The 14,038-nt window shown below is 39.6% G+C and overlaps 1 protein-coding gene across 1 annotated transcript in view; it reads left to right on the top strand.

Annotated features, from left to right (window-relative positions):
• Positions 1–2,998, top strand: part of ighmbp2 (immunoglobulin mu DNA binding protein 2) — a 30,218-nt gene extending 27,220 nt beyond the window's left edge. Inside the window, exons 18-19 of the mRNA XM_021578827.3 lie at positions 164–366; positions 2,695–2,998. Coding sequence (XP_021434502.3) covers positions 164–366; positions 2,695–2,895 — 404 coding nt within the window. The 3' untranslated portion in view covers positions 2,896–2,998. The remainder of the gene's footprint in view (positions 1–163; positions 367–2,694) is intronic.
• Positions 2,999–14,038: the final 11,040 nt, after the last annotated feature.

Consider the following 14,038-nt stretch of genomic DNA (forward strand, 5'->3'; position numbering starts at 1 on the left):
GCAAAGGGTGGCTACTTTGAAGAATATCAAATATAAAAAAAATTGGGGGTTACTACATGATTCCATATGTGTTATTTCATAGTTTTGATGCCTTTACTATTATTCTACAAACAAATTATTCTACAAACTTTTGACTGGTACAGTATCTGTTTCTCTCCTCTAGGAAAGACCAAAAAGACCAAAGCGGGGGCCTGTGAGATCGCTGCGGCTGCGACGGCGGCTGATGATTTTGACACCCTAATAGATGCTGTGGTGAAGGCAGAACGCGTCTGTAGTTTTGTCAAGTGTAAAACGTTGGTAATTCATCTGGGACAACTCTGTCTGTTCTGCAACAGACAATACTGCCTCGGTCACCACATACCTGAGGTAAGACACATTGTTTCTAGATCAAATCATTTTCTGACTGTATTACCCTCATTGTATTATGTTCCACTGTATAGTAAACATTTGCATGTTTAGCTGTCAGAGTAAATCAAGACGTCTATTTTCTTGTAAGTCCAATGCAGCCATTTTTATCAAATCATTTCTGGTTAACAATTTAAGTAACTTACTGTGATTTTGTTTTTGAATTAAAATGGCCCAAAGACACACAATGTCTTCTTAGCAAAATGCAAATTTTCAAGCAGGAATTTGGCTAGGACAGTCTGGAAGTGGGCTGAGAGAGGGGCCTAATTGGAGGAGCCTACTGGGAGGGATAGTAACCTGGAAACTAGCTCTTATTGGCAGAGAAGAGGGCAAACTCTCTAAAACTAGCTCTTATTGGCAGAGAAGAGGGCAAACTCTCTAAAACGAGCTCTTATTGGCAGAGAAGAGGGCAAACTCTCTAAAACTAGCTCTTTGTTGTTCTGTTAACTGATACCGCCTGGTGATGTCACCAGAACCTCCAGGCAGTCTTTTCAAACAGCTCTTACACTAAAAGTGCATTATCATAACTTTCACAATATTATTCCAACATTATAGCGTGGAAATATATATATATAAAACACAGCAAAATGGCGTTTTGGACTGCGCTGCCCCTTTTAAAGGACAGATCACTAAACTAAATCTGCGAGTTACATTTGTTTTCCGTTTGACATCACTCATTTGTTGTAACATCTACCAGTGGTCACTTTCAGGTATATTTTGTATTTAGTGGACTGATTTAATTTAGTTTCACGTTTTTGGAAAGGTTATTCTGTGACTGTGTTGCGACGACTCTGTGACTGTGTTGCGACGACTCTGTGACTGTGTTGCCATGACTCTGTGACTGTGTTGCGACGTCTTTGTGACTGTGTTGCCATGACTCTGTGACTGTGTTGCCATGACTCTGTGACTGTGTTGCGACGACTCTGTGACTGTGTTGCGACGACTCTGTGACTGTGTTGCCATGACTCTGTGACTGTGTTGCCATGACTCTGTGACTGTGTTGCGACGACTCTGTGACTGTGTTGCCATGACTCTGTGACTGTGTTGCCATGACTCTGTGACTGTGTTGCGACGACTCTGTGACTGTGTTGCGACGACTCTGTGACTGTGTTGCCATGACTCTGTGACTGTGTTGCCATGACTCTGTGACTGTGTTGCCATGACTCTGTGACTGTGTTGCCATGACTCTGTGACTGTGTTGCCATGACTCTGTGACTGTGTTGCCATAACTCTGTGACTGTGTTGCCATGACTCTGTGACTGTGTTGCCATGACTCTGTGACTGTGTTGCCATGACTCTGTGACTGTGTTGCGACGACTCTGTGACTGTGTTGCCATGACTCTGTGACTGTGTAGCGACGACTCTGTGACTGTGTGGCGACGACTCTGTGACTGTGTTGCCATGACTCTGTGACTGTGTTGCCATGACTCTGTGACTGTGTGGCGACGACTCTGTGACTGTGTTGCGACGACTCTGTGACTGTGTGGCGACGACTCTGTGACTGTGTGGCGACGACTCTGTGACTGTGTTGCCATGACTCTGTGACTGTGTTGCCATGACTCTGTGACTGTGTTGCGACGACTCTGTGACTGTGTTGCGACGACTCTGTGACTGTGTTGCGACGACTCTGTGACTGTGTTGCCATGACTCTGTGACTGTGTTGCCATGACTCTGTGACTGTGTTGCCATGACTCTGACTGTGTTGCCATGACTCTGTGACTGTGTTGCCATGACTCTGTGACTGTGTTGCCATGACTCTGTGACTGTGTTGCGACGACTCTGTGACTGTGTTGCGACGACTCTGTGACTGTGTTGCGACGACTCTGTGACTGTGTTGCCATGACTCTGTGACTGTGTTGCCATGACTCTGTGACTGTGTTGCCATGACTCTGTGACTGTGTTGCCATGACTCTGTGACTGTGTTGCCATGACTCTGTGACTGTGTTGCCATGACTCTGTGACTGTGTTGCCATGACTCTGTGACTGTGTTGCCATAACTCTGTGACTGTGTTGCCATGACTCTGTGACTGTGTTGCCATGACTCTGTGACTGTGTTGCCATGACTCTGTGACTGTGTTGCGACGACTCTGTGACTGTGTTGCCATGACTCTGTGACTGTGTAGCGACGACTCTGTGACTGTGTTGCGACGACTCTGTGACTGTGTTGCGACGACTCTGTGACTGTGTTGCGACGACTCTGTGACTGTGTTGCGACGACTCTGTGACTGTGTTGCGACGACTCTGTGACTGTGTTGCTACGACTCTGTGACTGTGTTGTAACTCCTCCAGGTCCATGGGTGTGGAGATCAAGCCAGGGCCAATGCCAGGATGAGGATCAGTAAAGAAGGGGTTCTGTATGCTGGTAGTGGACACAAGGACAAGTCTGTAGATCCTAACAAGAAGGCCTATCTACACAGGAAGCTGGACTCCAAACTCAAAGACATGGAAAAGCAACGGAAGACCAAACCCAAAGAGAGTGACAATAATTGACCTTTGACCCTTTTAATTCCAGTTTGTCAGTGACTGTAAGCTCTGAGGATGACCCTTTGTGGACTGAATAGATATAATTATTAAACAGATTACTGCTAAATTATTTAAACCGTCTGTCAATATCTTGTGTTTTAATATAGTATATAACTCAATACGTCTTATAAACACACATACTCACACATACAGAACATCACTTCCAGTGCTTTATTGTCCATTAACTCAGAGAATGGAATTGTCTTTATGCTCGCAACCCAATCCCCCAAGACACACCCTGATGGACTGGAGGCAATTAGTCATCTGCAGTGCCGCAGTCCCTGAAAAAAATTGTAGGTGGTTAGTGCCTTGGTCATTGGCACAACGGCAGGGGACGGTGTCTAGGATGATGCCAGCAACCCTCCAGTTGCCAGTTCACTGCACCAGATTTTCCCATCTGATACTGGGATTCGTACGACAACTCTCTGGGTAGTGACCACTAGGCTACTTTAATATTATTACATTTTTCTAGAACTTTATCAATGGTTCTGATTTGATTATGGTTGACATTTGTCAGGTGCTACTGAAGTGTCCTTTAAAAAAAAAAAAATTGAAATGTATCTGATCATGTACTTCAGGCATGGGCAACTGGCAGCCCACCTTTTGTAGGCCCGTGGATCAATTTCCAAATTGTAAAAAAAATAAATGGAATTCAGTCGGGGTCTCAACCTACTAGTAGAGAACACATGGTGCCATTTAAATGGAATTCGGTCGGGGTCTCAACATACTAGTAGAGAACACATGGTGCCATTTAAATGGAATTCATTCGGGGTCTCAACCTACTAGTAGAGAACACATGGTTCCATTTAAAGGGAATTCAGTCTGGGTCTCAACCTACTAGTAGAGAACACATGGTGCCATTTAAATGGAATTCAGTCGGGGTCTCAACCTACTAGTAGAGAACACATGGTGCCATTTAAATGTACTTGTTCATCATCACTCAACTTGCCCAGAAATAATAGATTGGTTCAGGGACGCTGCATTGACCCAGGCCATCAGGGTGTGTCTCGGGGGATTGGGTTGTGAGCATAAAGACACATTTCCATTCGCTGTAAGTTAATGGACAATAAAGTGGAGGCCAGCAACGTAGTTTCACTTGGGGCCTGAGCCTGGTTGCATAAAACATCTGAAGTGTTTAAGGAATCATTTCCCCTTACCTAAGGGAAGTGTTAAGTGGCGTTTCATAGAGCCCCTGTTAAGGGGCAGACTTAAGGGGTTTTATGCTAGTTTAAAGTCATGTAAAGCAGAAAACCTCTTGTTACCATGGAGATGACCTGAACATTTTATCAAAGAGCATTTATTTTTGGGAGATCACAAAATTGAACTTCTACATTCAAGACAGGAGAAACAAGTTGATTCATAAGATAATTTTAAAAATTCTCTACTTTTAATCTCAATTGGTTTCTATTACTTTCTAGCACATCAAGCTAACTTACAGAGCAGCTAGTTTCGTAGCCATTGATTTTGCTCCTTCCATTGTTTCACTAGGTAGCTATTGTTAGCTAGCTATACATCTAGCTAGCTGGTTGATGTTTTCCCTTTTGTAACCAGGGCAGAGGAAAACATTCTCCTGCACAAATTCACCTTAAAACATTTTGTGCAACTGACTTAGTCAACCATAAAACAAAATTATTCATCACCTCATCGTTTCCCTTACAATTTCCTTCACTTTAAGTCAGTTGCACAAAACATTTTAACTTGAATTTCCTTCATAAATTAAGTGAAAAAGTTATGGGTGCCCATGAGGTCCCTTAACCGCTTCATTCAGTATGGATATCAATGTAAACCCCATTTGTGGAGGTGCCCTGGTTTCAATAGAAAAACAACCACCAGCTAGGTAGCTAGCTTCTTAGCTAAACAATGGAAAGTGCACAATCCGTGGCTACAAAGCTAGCTAGCTGACTACTCTCTGTAAGCTAGCTTGACTTGCTAGAAAGGAATATACAATAAACAAGTAACTACAATAAACATGGTTTATTATCTTCTGAAGCAATTTGATTATCCTTGGTTTATTGTAGATGTAAACATTTTATACCACAAAATAAATACATTATTTGAGACATTAAGTCAGTGGCCATCTCCATGGTAACCAGATACTATTTCTGCCATACATGTGTAACCGATGTGAAATGGCTAGCTAGTTGGCGTGGTGCGCGCTAATAACGTTTCAATCGGTGACGTCACTCGCTCTGAGACCTTGAAGTAGTTGTAACGATGCTTCGTGGGTGTCAGTTGTTGATGTGTGCAGAGGGTCCCTGGTTCGAGCCCGGGGCGAGGGGACGGAAGCAATACTGTTACACATGCCTTCAAACTACCATAAAATCTTTAAATAATGCCCTTACCTGAGGAAATATGAGGGGCTCTATGCAACACCCTTAAACAATTCCCTTCGGTAAGGGAAAACTATTCCTTAAGGGAAATAGTAAAGATGTTTTATGCAACAGGGCCTTGACCTACAGTAGGTATAGGTACAGTTGAAGTTGGAAGTTTACATACACCTTAGCCAAATACATTTAAACTCAGTTTTTCCACAATTCCTGACATTTTAATACTCATAACAATTCCCTGTCTTAGGTCAGTTAGGATCACCACTTTATTTTAAGAATGTGAAATGTCAGAATAATAGTAGAAAGAATTATTTATTTCTAAGTTAACATACACTCAATTAGTATTTGGTAGCATTGCCTTTAATTTGTTTAACTTGGGTCAAATGTTTCGGGTAGCCTTCCACAAGCTTCCCACAATAAGTTGGGTGAATTCTGGCCCATTCCTCCAGACAGAGCTGGTGTAACTGAGTCATATTTGTAGGCCTCCTTGCTCGCACACGCTTTTTTCAGTTCTGCTCACAAATAGGATTGAGGTCAGGGCTTTGTGATGGCCACTCCAATACCTTGACTTTGTTGTGCTTTAGCCATTTTGCCACAACTTTGGAAGTATGCTTGGGGTCATTGTCCATTTGGAAGACCCATTTGCGACCAAGCTTCAACTTCCTGACTGATGTCTTGAGATGTTGCTTCAATATATCCACAGAATTTTCCATTCTCATGATGTCATCTATTTTGTGAAATGCACCAGTCCCTCCTGCAGCAAACAGATATTTGGAAATTTCTCCCAAGGATGAATCAGACTTGTGGAGGTCCGCAATTTTTTTTCCTGAGTTCTTGGCTGATTTCTTTAGATTTTCCCATGATGTCAAGCAAAGAGGCACTGAGTTTGAAGGTAGGCCTTGAAATACATCAACATGTACACCTCCAATTGACTCAAATGATGTCAATTAGCCTATCAGAAGCTTCTAAAGCCATGACATCATTTTCTGGGATTTTCCAAGCTGTTTAAAGGCACAGTCAACTTAGTGTATGTAAACTTCCGACTTCAACTGTATGTATGTACAGTGCATTCGGAAAGTATTCACAGCCCTTGACTTTTTCCACGTTTTGTTACGTGACTGCCTTATTCTTAAATATATTAAATGTTGTTTTTTCCCGTCATTAATCTACACACAATAAATACCCCATAATGACAAAGCAAAAACATGATTTTAGACATTTTTGCAAATTTATTGCAAATAAAACACTGAAATTTGACATTTACATAAGTAGACCCTTTACTCAGTACTTTGGCAGCGATTACAGCCTTGAGTCTTCTCCGGTATGACGCTACAAACTTGGCACACCTATATTTGGGGAGTTTCTCACATTCTTCTCTGCAGATCCTCTCAAGATCTGTCAGGTTGGATGGGGAGCGTTGCTAACAATAGAACAAGTCAGTAGCTAAGTGAACGTAGCAACAATAGAACAAGTCAGTAGCTAAGTGAATGTAGCAACAATAGAACAAGTCAGTAGCTAAGTGAATGTAGCAACAATAGAACAAGTCAGTAGCTAAGTGAATGTAGCAACAATAGAACAAGTCAGTAGCTAAGTGAATGAAGCAACAATAGAACAAGTCAGTAGCTAAGTGAATGTAGCAACAATAGAACAAGTCAGTAGCTAAGTGAATGTAGCAACAATAGAACAAGTCAGTAGCTAAGTGAATGAAGCAACAATAGAACAAGTCAGTAGCTAAGTGAATGTAGCAACAATAGAACAAGTCAGTAGCTAAGTGAATGTAGCAACAATAGAACAAGTCAGTAGCTAAGTGAATGTAGCAACAATAGAACAAGTCAGTAGCTAAGTGAATGTAGCAACAATAGAACAAGTCAGTAGCTAAGTGAATAGCAACAATAGAACAAGTCAGTAGCTAAGTGAATGTAGCAACAATAGAACAATAAAAGATCAATGAAATAATTTCTCAAATTTAATAATGGGCAGTTTTTTTTAAACTTACATATCCTATATGGAAATAACAGACCATGAGCATGTTTCATTTAGTTAATTCTACCACCTCAACATTAATTTTAAACCGGGTTAAATTTAATTTTGTAGTAAAGTTCAGCGTCAGTCCACAGGGGGCGCTGTGTCACTGTCAGAAGATATCAGTAGGATCCCTTATTGATGTTACTTGTTAAATCCACTTCAATCAGTGTAGATGAAAGGGAGGAGACAGGTTAAAGAAGGTTAACCTGGTTAAATCAAAAGATTTAAGTGCCTTTGAACGGGTTATGGTAGTAGGTGCCAGGCACACTGGATTGAGTGTATCAACAACTGCAATGCTGCTGGGTTTTTCACACTCAACAGGCTCCCATGTGTATCAAGAATGGTCCAACACCCAAAGGACATCCAGCCAACTTGACACAACTGTGGGGTGGGATGGACTCAATATTAGGAAGGTGTTCTTATTGTTTGGTATACTTATGTTACACATCATACAGGCCTACATTATGTCACACATCATACAGGCCTACATTATGTCACACATCATACAGGCCTACATTATGTCACACATCATACAGGCCTACATTATGTTACACATCATACAGGCCTACATTATGTCACACATCATACAGGCCTACATTATGTTACACATTATACAGGCCTACATTATGTTACACATCATACAGGCCTACATTATGTTACACATTATACAGGCCTACATTATGTTACACATCATACAGGCCTACATTATGTTACACATCATACAGGCCTACATTATGTCACACATTATACAGGCCTACATGATGTCACACATCATACAGGCCTACATTATGTTACACATCATACAGGCCTACATTATGTTACATGAAGGTGTGAAAAGATAATACATTATTTTGTCTGTCTTAACTTTAACACCAACTAGATAAAGTCAAACGATCATCTACAATGTTCATATCTGTAAATGTGGCGGTTTATTAAAAAGGACAATAATAAATACACTCTAAGAATAGTTCATATTCCATTTTATAATCAAAACATTTTGACCAGATCGAAATGGATTAAATATAAAATTACAAAATGCTACATCATAAAATATATGTCTTACACATTTAACAAAGTTATGACGCAAAACAATTCATTCTAGAAAGTTACAATGCATTCCAGTAAAATATATATTTCTTACACATTTAACAAAGTGAATTAAGTTAAAACAATGCATTCCAGATAAGTTAGGATTGATTGTCAAATGAAAAAACGCCACAATATTGTTGTTGTATATGTTCATACAATCTACTTAAAATTATTGGAAATCTGTAAGAAAAAAATGGTGATTAACAACGATATAAATATGAATATTATCAATCAATAAAATAGAAAAGCCATTGTGTTTATATAAAGTGTGACTTTCGAGAATCAAACAACCCATTTGTATATTAATAAAAGGGTTGATTACTTGTTCTACTTGGCAAAGTAAACATGCAACAACTATCCACATTGTGTTACTGCTAATAATCACCATTAGAACCAATCTTATTTACACCAGAGCTTCAACAACTAGATAAATGAAAATATCTTTACAGTTTCTTATTATTCTACATGGAAGTGATTGGTCAGACAACATCGTTTTCCCAATAATACATTATCTAATTGTGTTTCATTCCCAACAATGTTTTGCTTTGAATACTGTTGTAGTGTTATTGACTCAAAAGAAACATATATTTTTAGTTTTCCAGAAATGGATGCTGGATAGAAAAAGTAATCGAAACTTAACTGGAAAAGTACATTTCCTGAATAAAATGTGGTGTGCTTGCTAGCTTGTTTTAAAGTATGTTTTGATTTAACTTTTAGTGGTGATAGTGTCTGCAGTAGTAATGGTGGTGACTGGTTATAGTTATTGTAGTGGTAGTGTGTACAGTAGTAATGGTAGTGACTGGTTATAGTAGTGGTAGTGACTGGTTATAGTTATAGTAATGGTAGTGACTGGTTATAGTAGTGGTAGTGACTGGTTATAGTTATAATAGTGGTAGTGACTGGTTATAGTAGTGGTAGTGTCTACAGTAGTAATGGTAGTGACTGGTTATAGTAGTGGTAGTGACTGGTTATAGTAGTGGTAGTGTCTACAGTAGTAATGGTAGTGACTGGTTATAGTAGTGGTAGTGTCTACAGTAGTAATGGTAGTGACTGGTTATAGTAGTGGTAGTGACTGGTTATAGTAGTGGTAGTGTCTACAGTAGTAATGGTAGTGACTGGTTATAGTAGTGGTAGTGTCTACAGTAGTAATGGTAGTGACTGGTTATAGTTATAGTAATGGTAGTGACTGGTTATAGTAGTGGTAGTGTCTACAGTAGTAATGGTAGTGACTGGTTATAGTAGTGGTAGTGACTGGTTATAGTAGTGGTAGTGTCTACAGTAGTAATGGTAGTGACTGGTTATAGTAGTGGTAGTGACTGGTTATAGTTATAATAGTGGTAGTGACTAGTTATAGTAGTGGTAGTGTCTACAGTAGTAATGGTAGTGACTGGTTATAGTAATGGTGGTGACTGGTTATAGTAGTGGTAGTGACTACAGTAGTAATGGTAGTGACTGGTTATAGTAGTGGTAGTGTCTACAGTAGTAATGGTAGTGACTGGTTATAGTAGTGGTAGTGTCTACAGTAGTAATGGTAGTGACTGGTTATAGTTATAGTAATGGTAGTGACTGGTTATAGTAGTGGTAGTGTCTACAGTAGTAATGGTAGTGACTGGTTATAGTAATGGTGGTGACTGGTTATAGTAGTGGTAGTGTCTACAGTAGTAATGGTAGTGACTGGTTATAGTAGTGGTAGTGTCTACAGTAGTAATGGTAGTGACTGGTTATAGTAGTGGTAGTGTCTACAGTAGTAATGGTAGTGACTGGTTATAGTAGTGGTAGTGTCTACAGTAGTAATGGTAGTGACTGGTTATAGTTATAGTAGTGGTAGTGTCTACAGTAGTAATGGTAGTGACTGGTTATAGTTATAGTAGTGGTAGTGTCTACAGTAGTAATGGTAGTGACTGGTTATAGTAGTGGTAGTGTCTACAGTAGTAATGGTAGTGACTGGTTATAGTTATAGTAGTGGTAGTGTCTACAGTAGTAATGGTGGTGACTGGTTATAGTAGTGGTAGTGACTGGTTATAGTTATAGTAATGGTGGTGACTGGTTATTGTAGTGGTAGTGTGTACAGTAGTAATAGTAGTGACTGGTTATAGTAGTGGTAGTGTCTACAGTAGTAATGGTAGTGACTGGTTATAGTTATAGTAGTGGTAGTGTCTACAGTAGTAATGGTAGTGACTGGTTATAGTAGTGGTAGTGACTGGTTATAGTAGTGGTAGTGTCTACAGTAGTAATGGTAGTGACTGGTTATAGTAGTGGTAGTGACTGGTTATAGTTATAATAGTGGTAGTGACTAGTTATAGTAGTGGTAGTGTCTACAGTAGTAATGGTAGTGACTGGTTATAGTAATGGTGGTGACTGGTTATAGTAGTGGTAGTGACTACAGTAGTAATGGTAGTGACTGGTTATAGTAGTGGTAGTGTCTACAGTAGTAATGGTAGTGACTGGTTATAGTAGTGGTAGTGTCTACAGTAGTAATGGTAGTGACTGGTTATAGTTATAGTAATGGTAGTGACTGGTTATAGTAGTGGTAGTGTCTACAGTAGTAATGGTAGTGACTGGTTATAGTAATGGTGGTGACTGGTTATAGTAGTGGTAGTGTCTACAGTAGTAATGGTAGTGACTGGTTATAGTAGTGGTAGTGTCTACAGTAGTAATGGTAGTGACTGGTTATAGTAGTGGTAGTGTCTACAGTAGTAATGGTAGTGACTGGTTATAGTAGTGGTAGTGTCTACAGTAGTAATGGTAGTGACTGGTTATAGTTATAGTAGTGGTAGTGTCTACAGTAGTAATGGTAGTGACTGGTTATAGTTATAGTAGTGGTAGTGTCTACAGTAGTAATGGTAGTGACTGGTTATAGTAGTGGTAGTGTCTACAGTAGTAATGGTAGTGACTGGTTATAGTTATAGTAGTGGTAGTGTCTACAGTAGTAATGGTGGTGACTGGTTATAGTAGTGGTAGTGACTGGTTATAGTTATAGTAATGGTGGTGACTGGTTATTGTAGTGGTAGTGTGTACAGTAGTAATAGTAGTGACTGGTTATAGTAGTGGTAGTGTCTACAGTAGTAATGGTAGTGACTGGTTATAGTTATAGTAGTGGTAGTGTCTACAGTAGTAATGGTAGTGACTGGTTATAGTTATAGTAGTGGTAGTGTCTACAGTAGTAATGGTAGTGACTGGTTATAGTAGTGGTAGTGTCTACAGTAGTAATGGTAGTGACTGGTTATAGTAATGGTGGTGACTGGTTATAGTAGTGGTAGTGTCTACAGTAGTAATGGTAGTGACTGGTTATAGTAGTGGTAGTGTCTACAGTAGTAATGGTAGTGACTGGTTATAGTAATGGTAGTGTCTACAGTAGTAATGGTAGTGACTGGTTATAGTTATAGTAGTGGTAGTGTCTACAGTAGTAATGGTAGTGACTGGTTATAGTTATAGTAGTGGTAGTGTCTGCAGTAGTAATGGTAGTGACTGGTTATAGTTATAGTAGTGGTAGTGTCTACAGTAGTAATAGTAGTGACTGGTTATAGTAGTGGTAGTGTCTACAGTAGTAATGGTAGTGACTGGTTATAGTTATAGTAATGGTAGTGACTGGTTATAGTAGTGGTAGTGTCTACAGTAGTAATGGTAGTGACTGGTTATAGTAGTGGTAGTGTCTACAGTAGTAATGGTAGTGACTGGTTATAGTAGTGGTAGTGTCTACAGTAGTAATGGTAGTGACTGGTTATAGTAATGGTAGTGTCTACAGTAGTAATGGTAGTGACTGGTTATAGTAGTGGTAGTGACTGGTTATAGTAATGGTAGTGACTGGTTATAGTTATAGTAGTGGTAGTGTCTACAGTAGTAATGGTAGTGACTGGTTATAGTTATAGTAATGGTGGTGACTGGTTATAGTAGTGGTAGTGTCTGGTTATAGTTATAGTAATGGTGGTGACTGGTTATAGTAGTGGTAGTGACTGGTTATAGTAGTGGTAGTGACTGGTTATAGTTATAGTAATGGTAGTGACTGGTTATAGTAGTGGTAGTGTCTACAGTTGTAATGGTAGTGACTGGTTATAGTAGTGGTAGTGTCTACAGTAGTAATGGTAGTGACTGGTTATAGTAGTGGTAGTGTCTACAGTAGTAATGGTAGTGACTGGTTATAGTAGTGGTAGTGACTGGTTATAGTAGTGGTAGTGTCTACAGTAGTAATGGTAGTGACTGGTTATAGTAGTGGTAGTGTCTACAGTAGTAATGGTAGTGACTGGTTATAGTAGTGGTAGTGACTGGTTATAGTAGTGGTAGTGTCTACAGTAGTAATGGTGGTGACTGGTTATAGTAGTGGTAGTGTCTACAGTAGTAATGGTAGTGACTGGTTATAGTAGTGGTAGTGTCTACAGTAGTAATGGTAGTGACTGGTTATAGTAATGGTAGTGTCTACAGTAGTAATGGTAGTGACTGGTTATAGTAATGGTAGTGTCTACAGTAGTAATGGTAGTGACTGGTTATAGTAGTGGTAGTGTCTACAGTAGTAATGGTAGTGACTGGTTATAGTAGTGGTAGTGACTGGTTATAGTTATAGTAATGGTAGTGACTGGTTATAGTAGTGGTAGTGTCTACAGTAGTAATGGTAGTGACTGGTTATAGTAGTGGTAGTGTCTACAGTAGTAATGGTAGTGACTGGTTATAGTAATGGTAGTGACTGGTTATAGTAGTGGTAGTGTCTACAGTAGTAATGGTAGTGACTGGTTATAGTAGTGGTAGTGTCTACAGTAGTAATGGTAGTGACTGGTTATAGTAGTGGTAGTGTCTACAGTAGTAATGGTAGTGACTGGTTATAGTAGTGGTAGTGACTGGTTATAGTTATAGTAATGGTAGTGACTGGTTATAGTAGTGGTAGTGTCTACAGTAGTAATGGTAGTGACTGGTTATAGTAATGGTGGTGACTGGTTATAGTAGTGGTAGTGACTGGTTATAGTTATAGTAATGGTGGTGACTGGTTATAGTAGTGGTAGTGTCTACAGTAGTAATGGTAGTGACTGGTTATAGTAGTGGTAGTGTCTACAGTAGTAATGGTAGTGACTGGTTATAGTAGTGGTAGTGTCTACAGTAGTAATGGTAGTGACTGGTTATAGTAGTGGTAGTGTCTACAGTAGTAATGGTAGTGACTGGTTATAGTAGTGGTAGTGTCTACAGTAGTAATGGTAGTGACTGGTTATAGTAATGGTAGTGTCTACAGTAGTAATGGTAGTGACTGGTTATAGTAATGGTAGTGTCTACAGTAGTAATGGTGGTGACTGGTTATAGTTGAAAAAGTAGGTAGATGAAAAGATAGAGTGACAGGATAGGGTATCCTGAGCATTCGAAATTGGGTTTGGTGTCTCTATCTTGAACCGTTGGTGGTTATTATGTGCAAATGTAGAACATTTAAATAATTATAATTTATAGTGCGGACCAGAGCAGTTAGTTGTGGTCAGTAGTTGTGTGATTGTGGTCAGTAGTTGTGTGATTGTGGTCAGTAGTTGTGTGATTGTGGTCAGTAGTTGTGTGATTGTGGTCAGTAGTTGTGTGATTGTGGTCAGTAGTTGTGTGATTGTGGTCAGTAGTTGTGTGATTGTGATCAGTAGTTGTGTGATTGTGATCAGTAGTTGTGTGATTGTGGTCAGTAGTTGTGTGATTGTGGTCAGTAGTTG

Source organism: Oncorhynchus mykiss, chromosome 2, assembly GCF_057628025.1.
Source record: "Oncorhynchus mykiss isolate SJ-2025 chromosome 2, ASM5762802v1, whole genome shotgun sequence".
Classification (NCBI taxonomy): domain Eukaryota; kingdom Metazoa; phylum Chordata; class Actinopteri; order Salmoniformes; family Salmonidae; genus Oncorhynchus; species Oncorhynchus mykiss.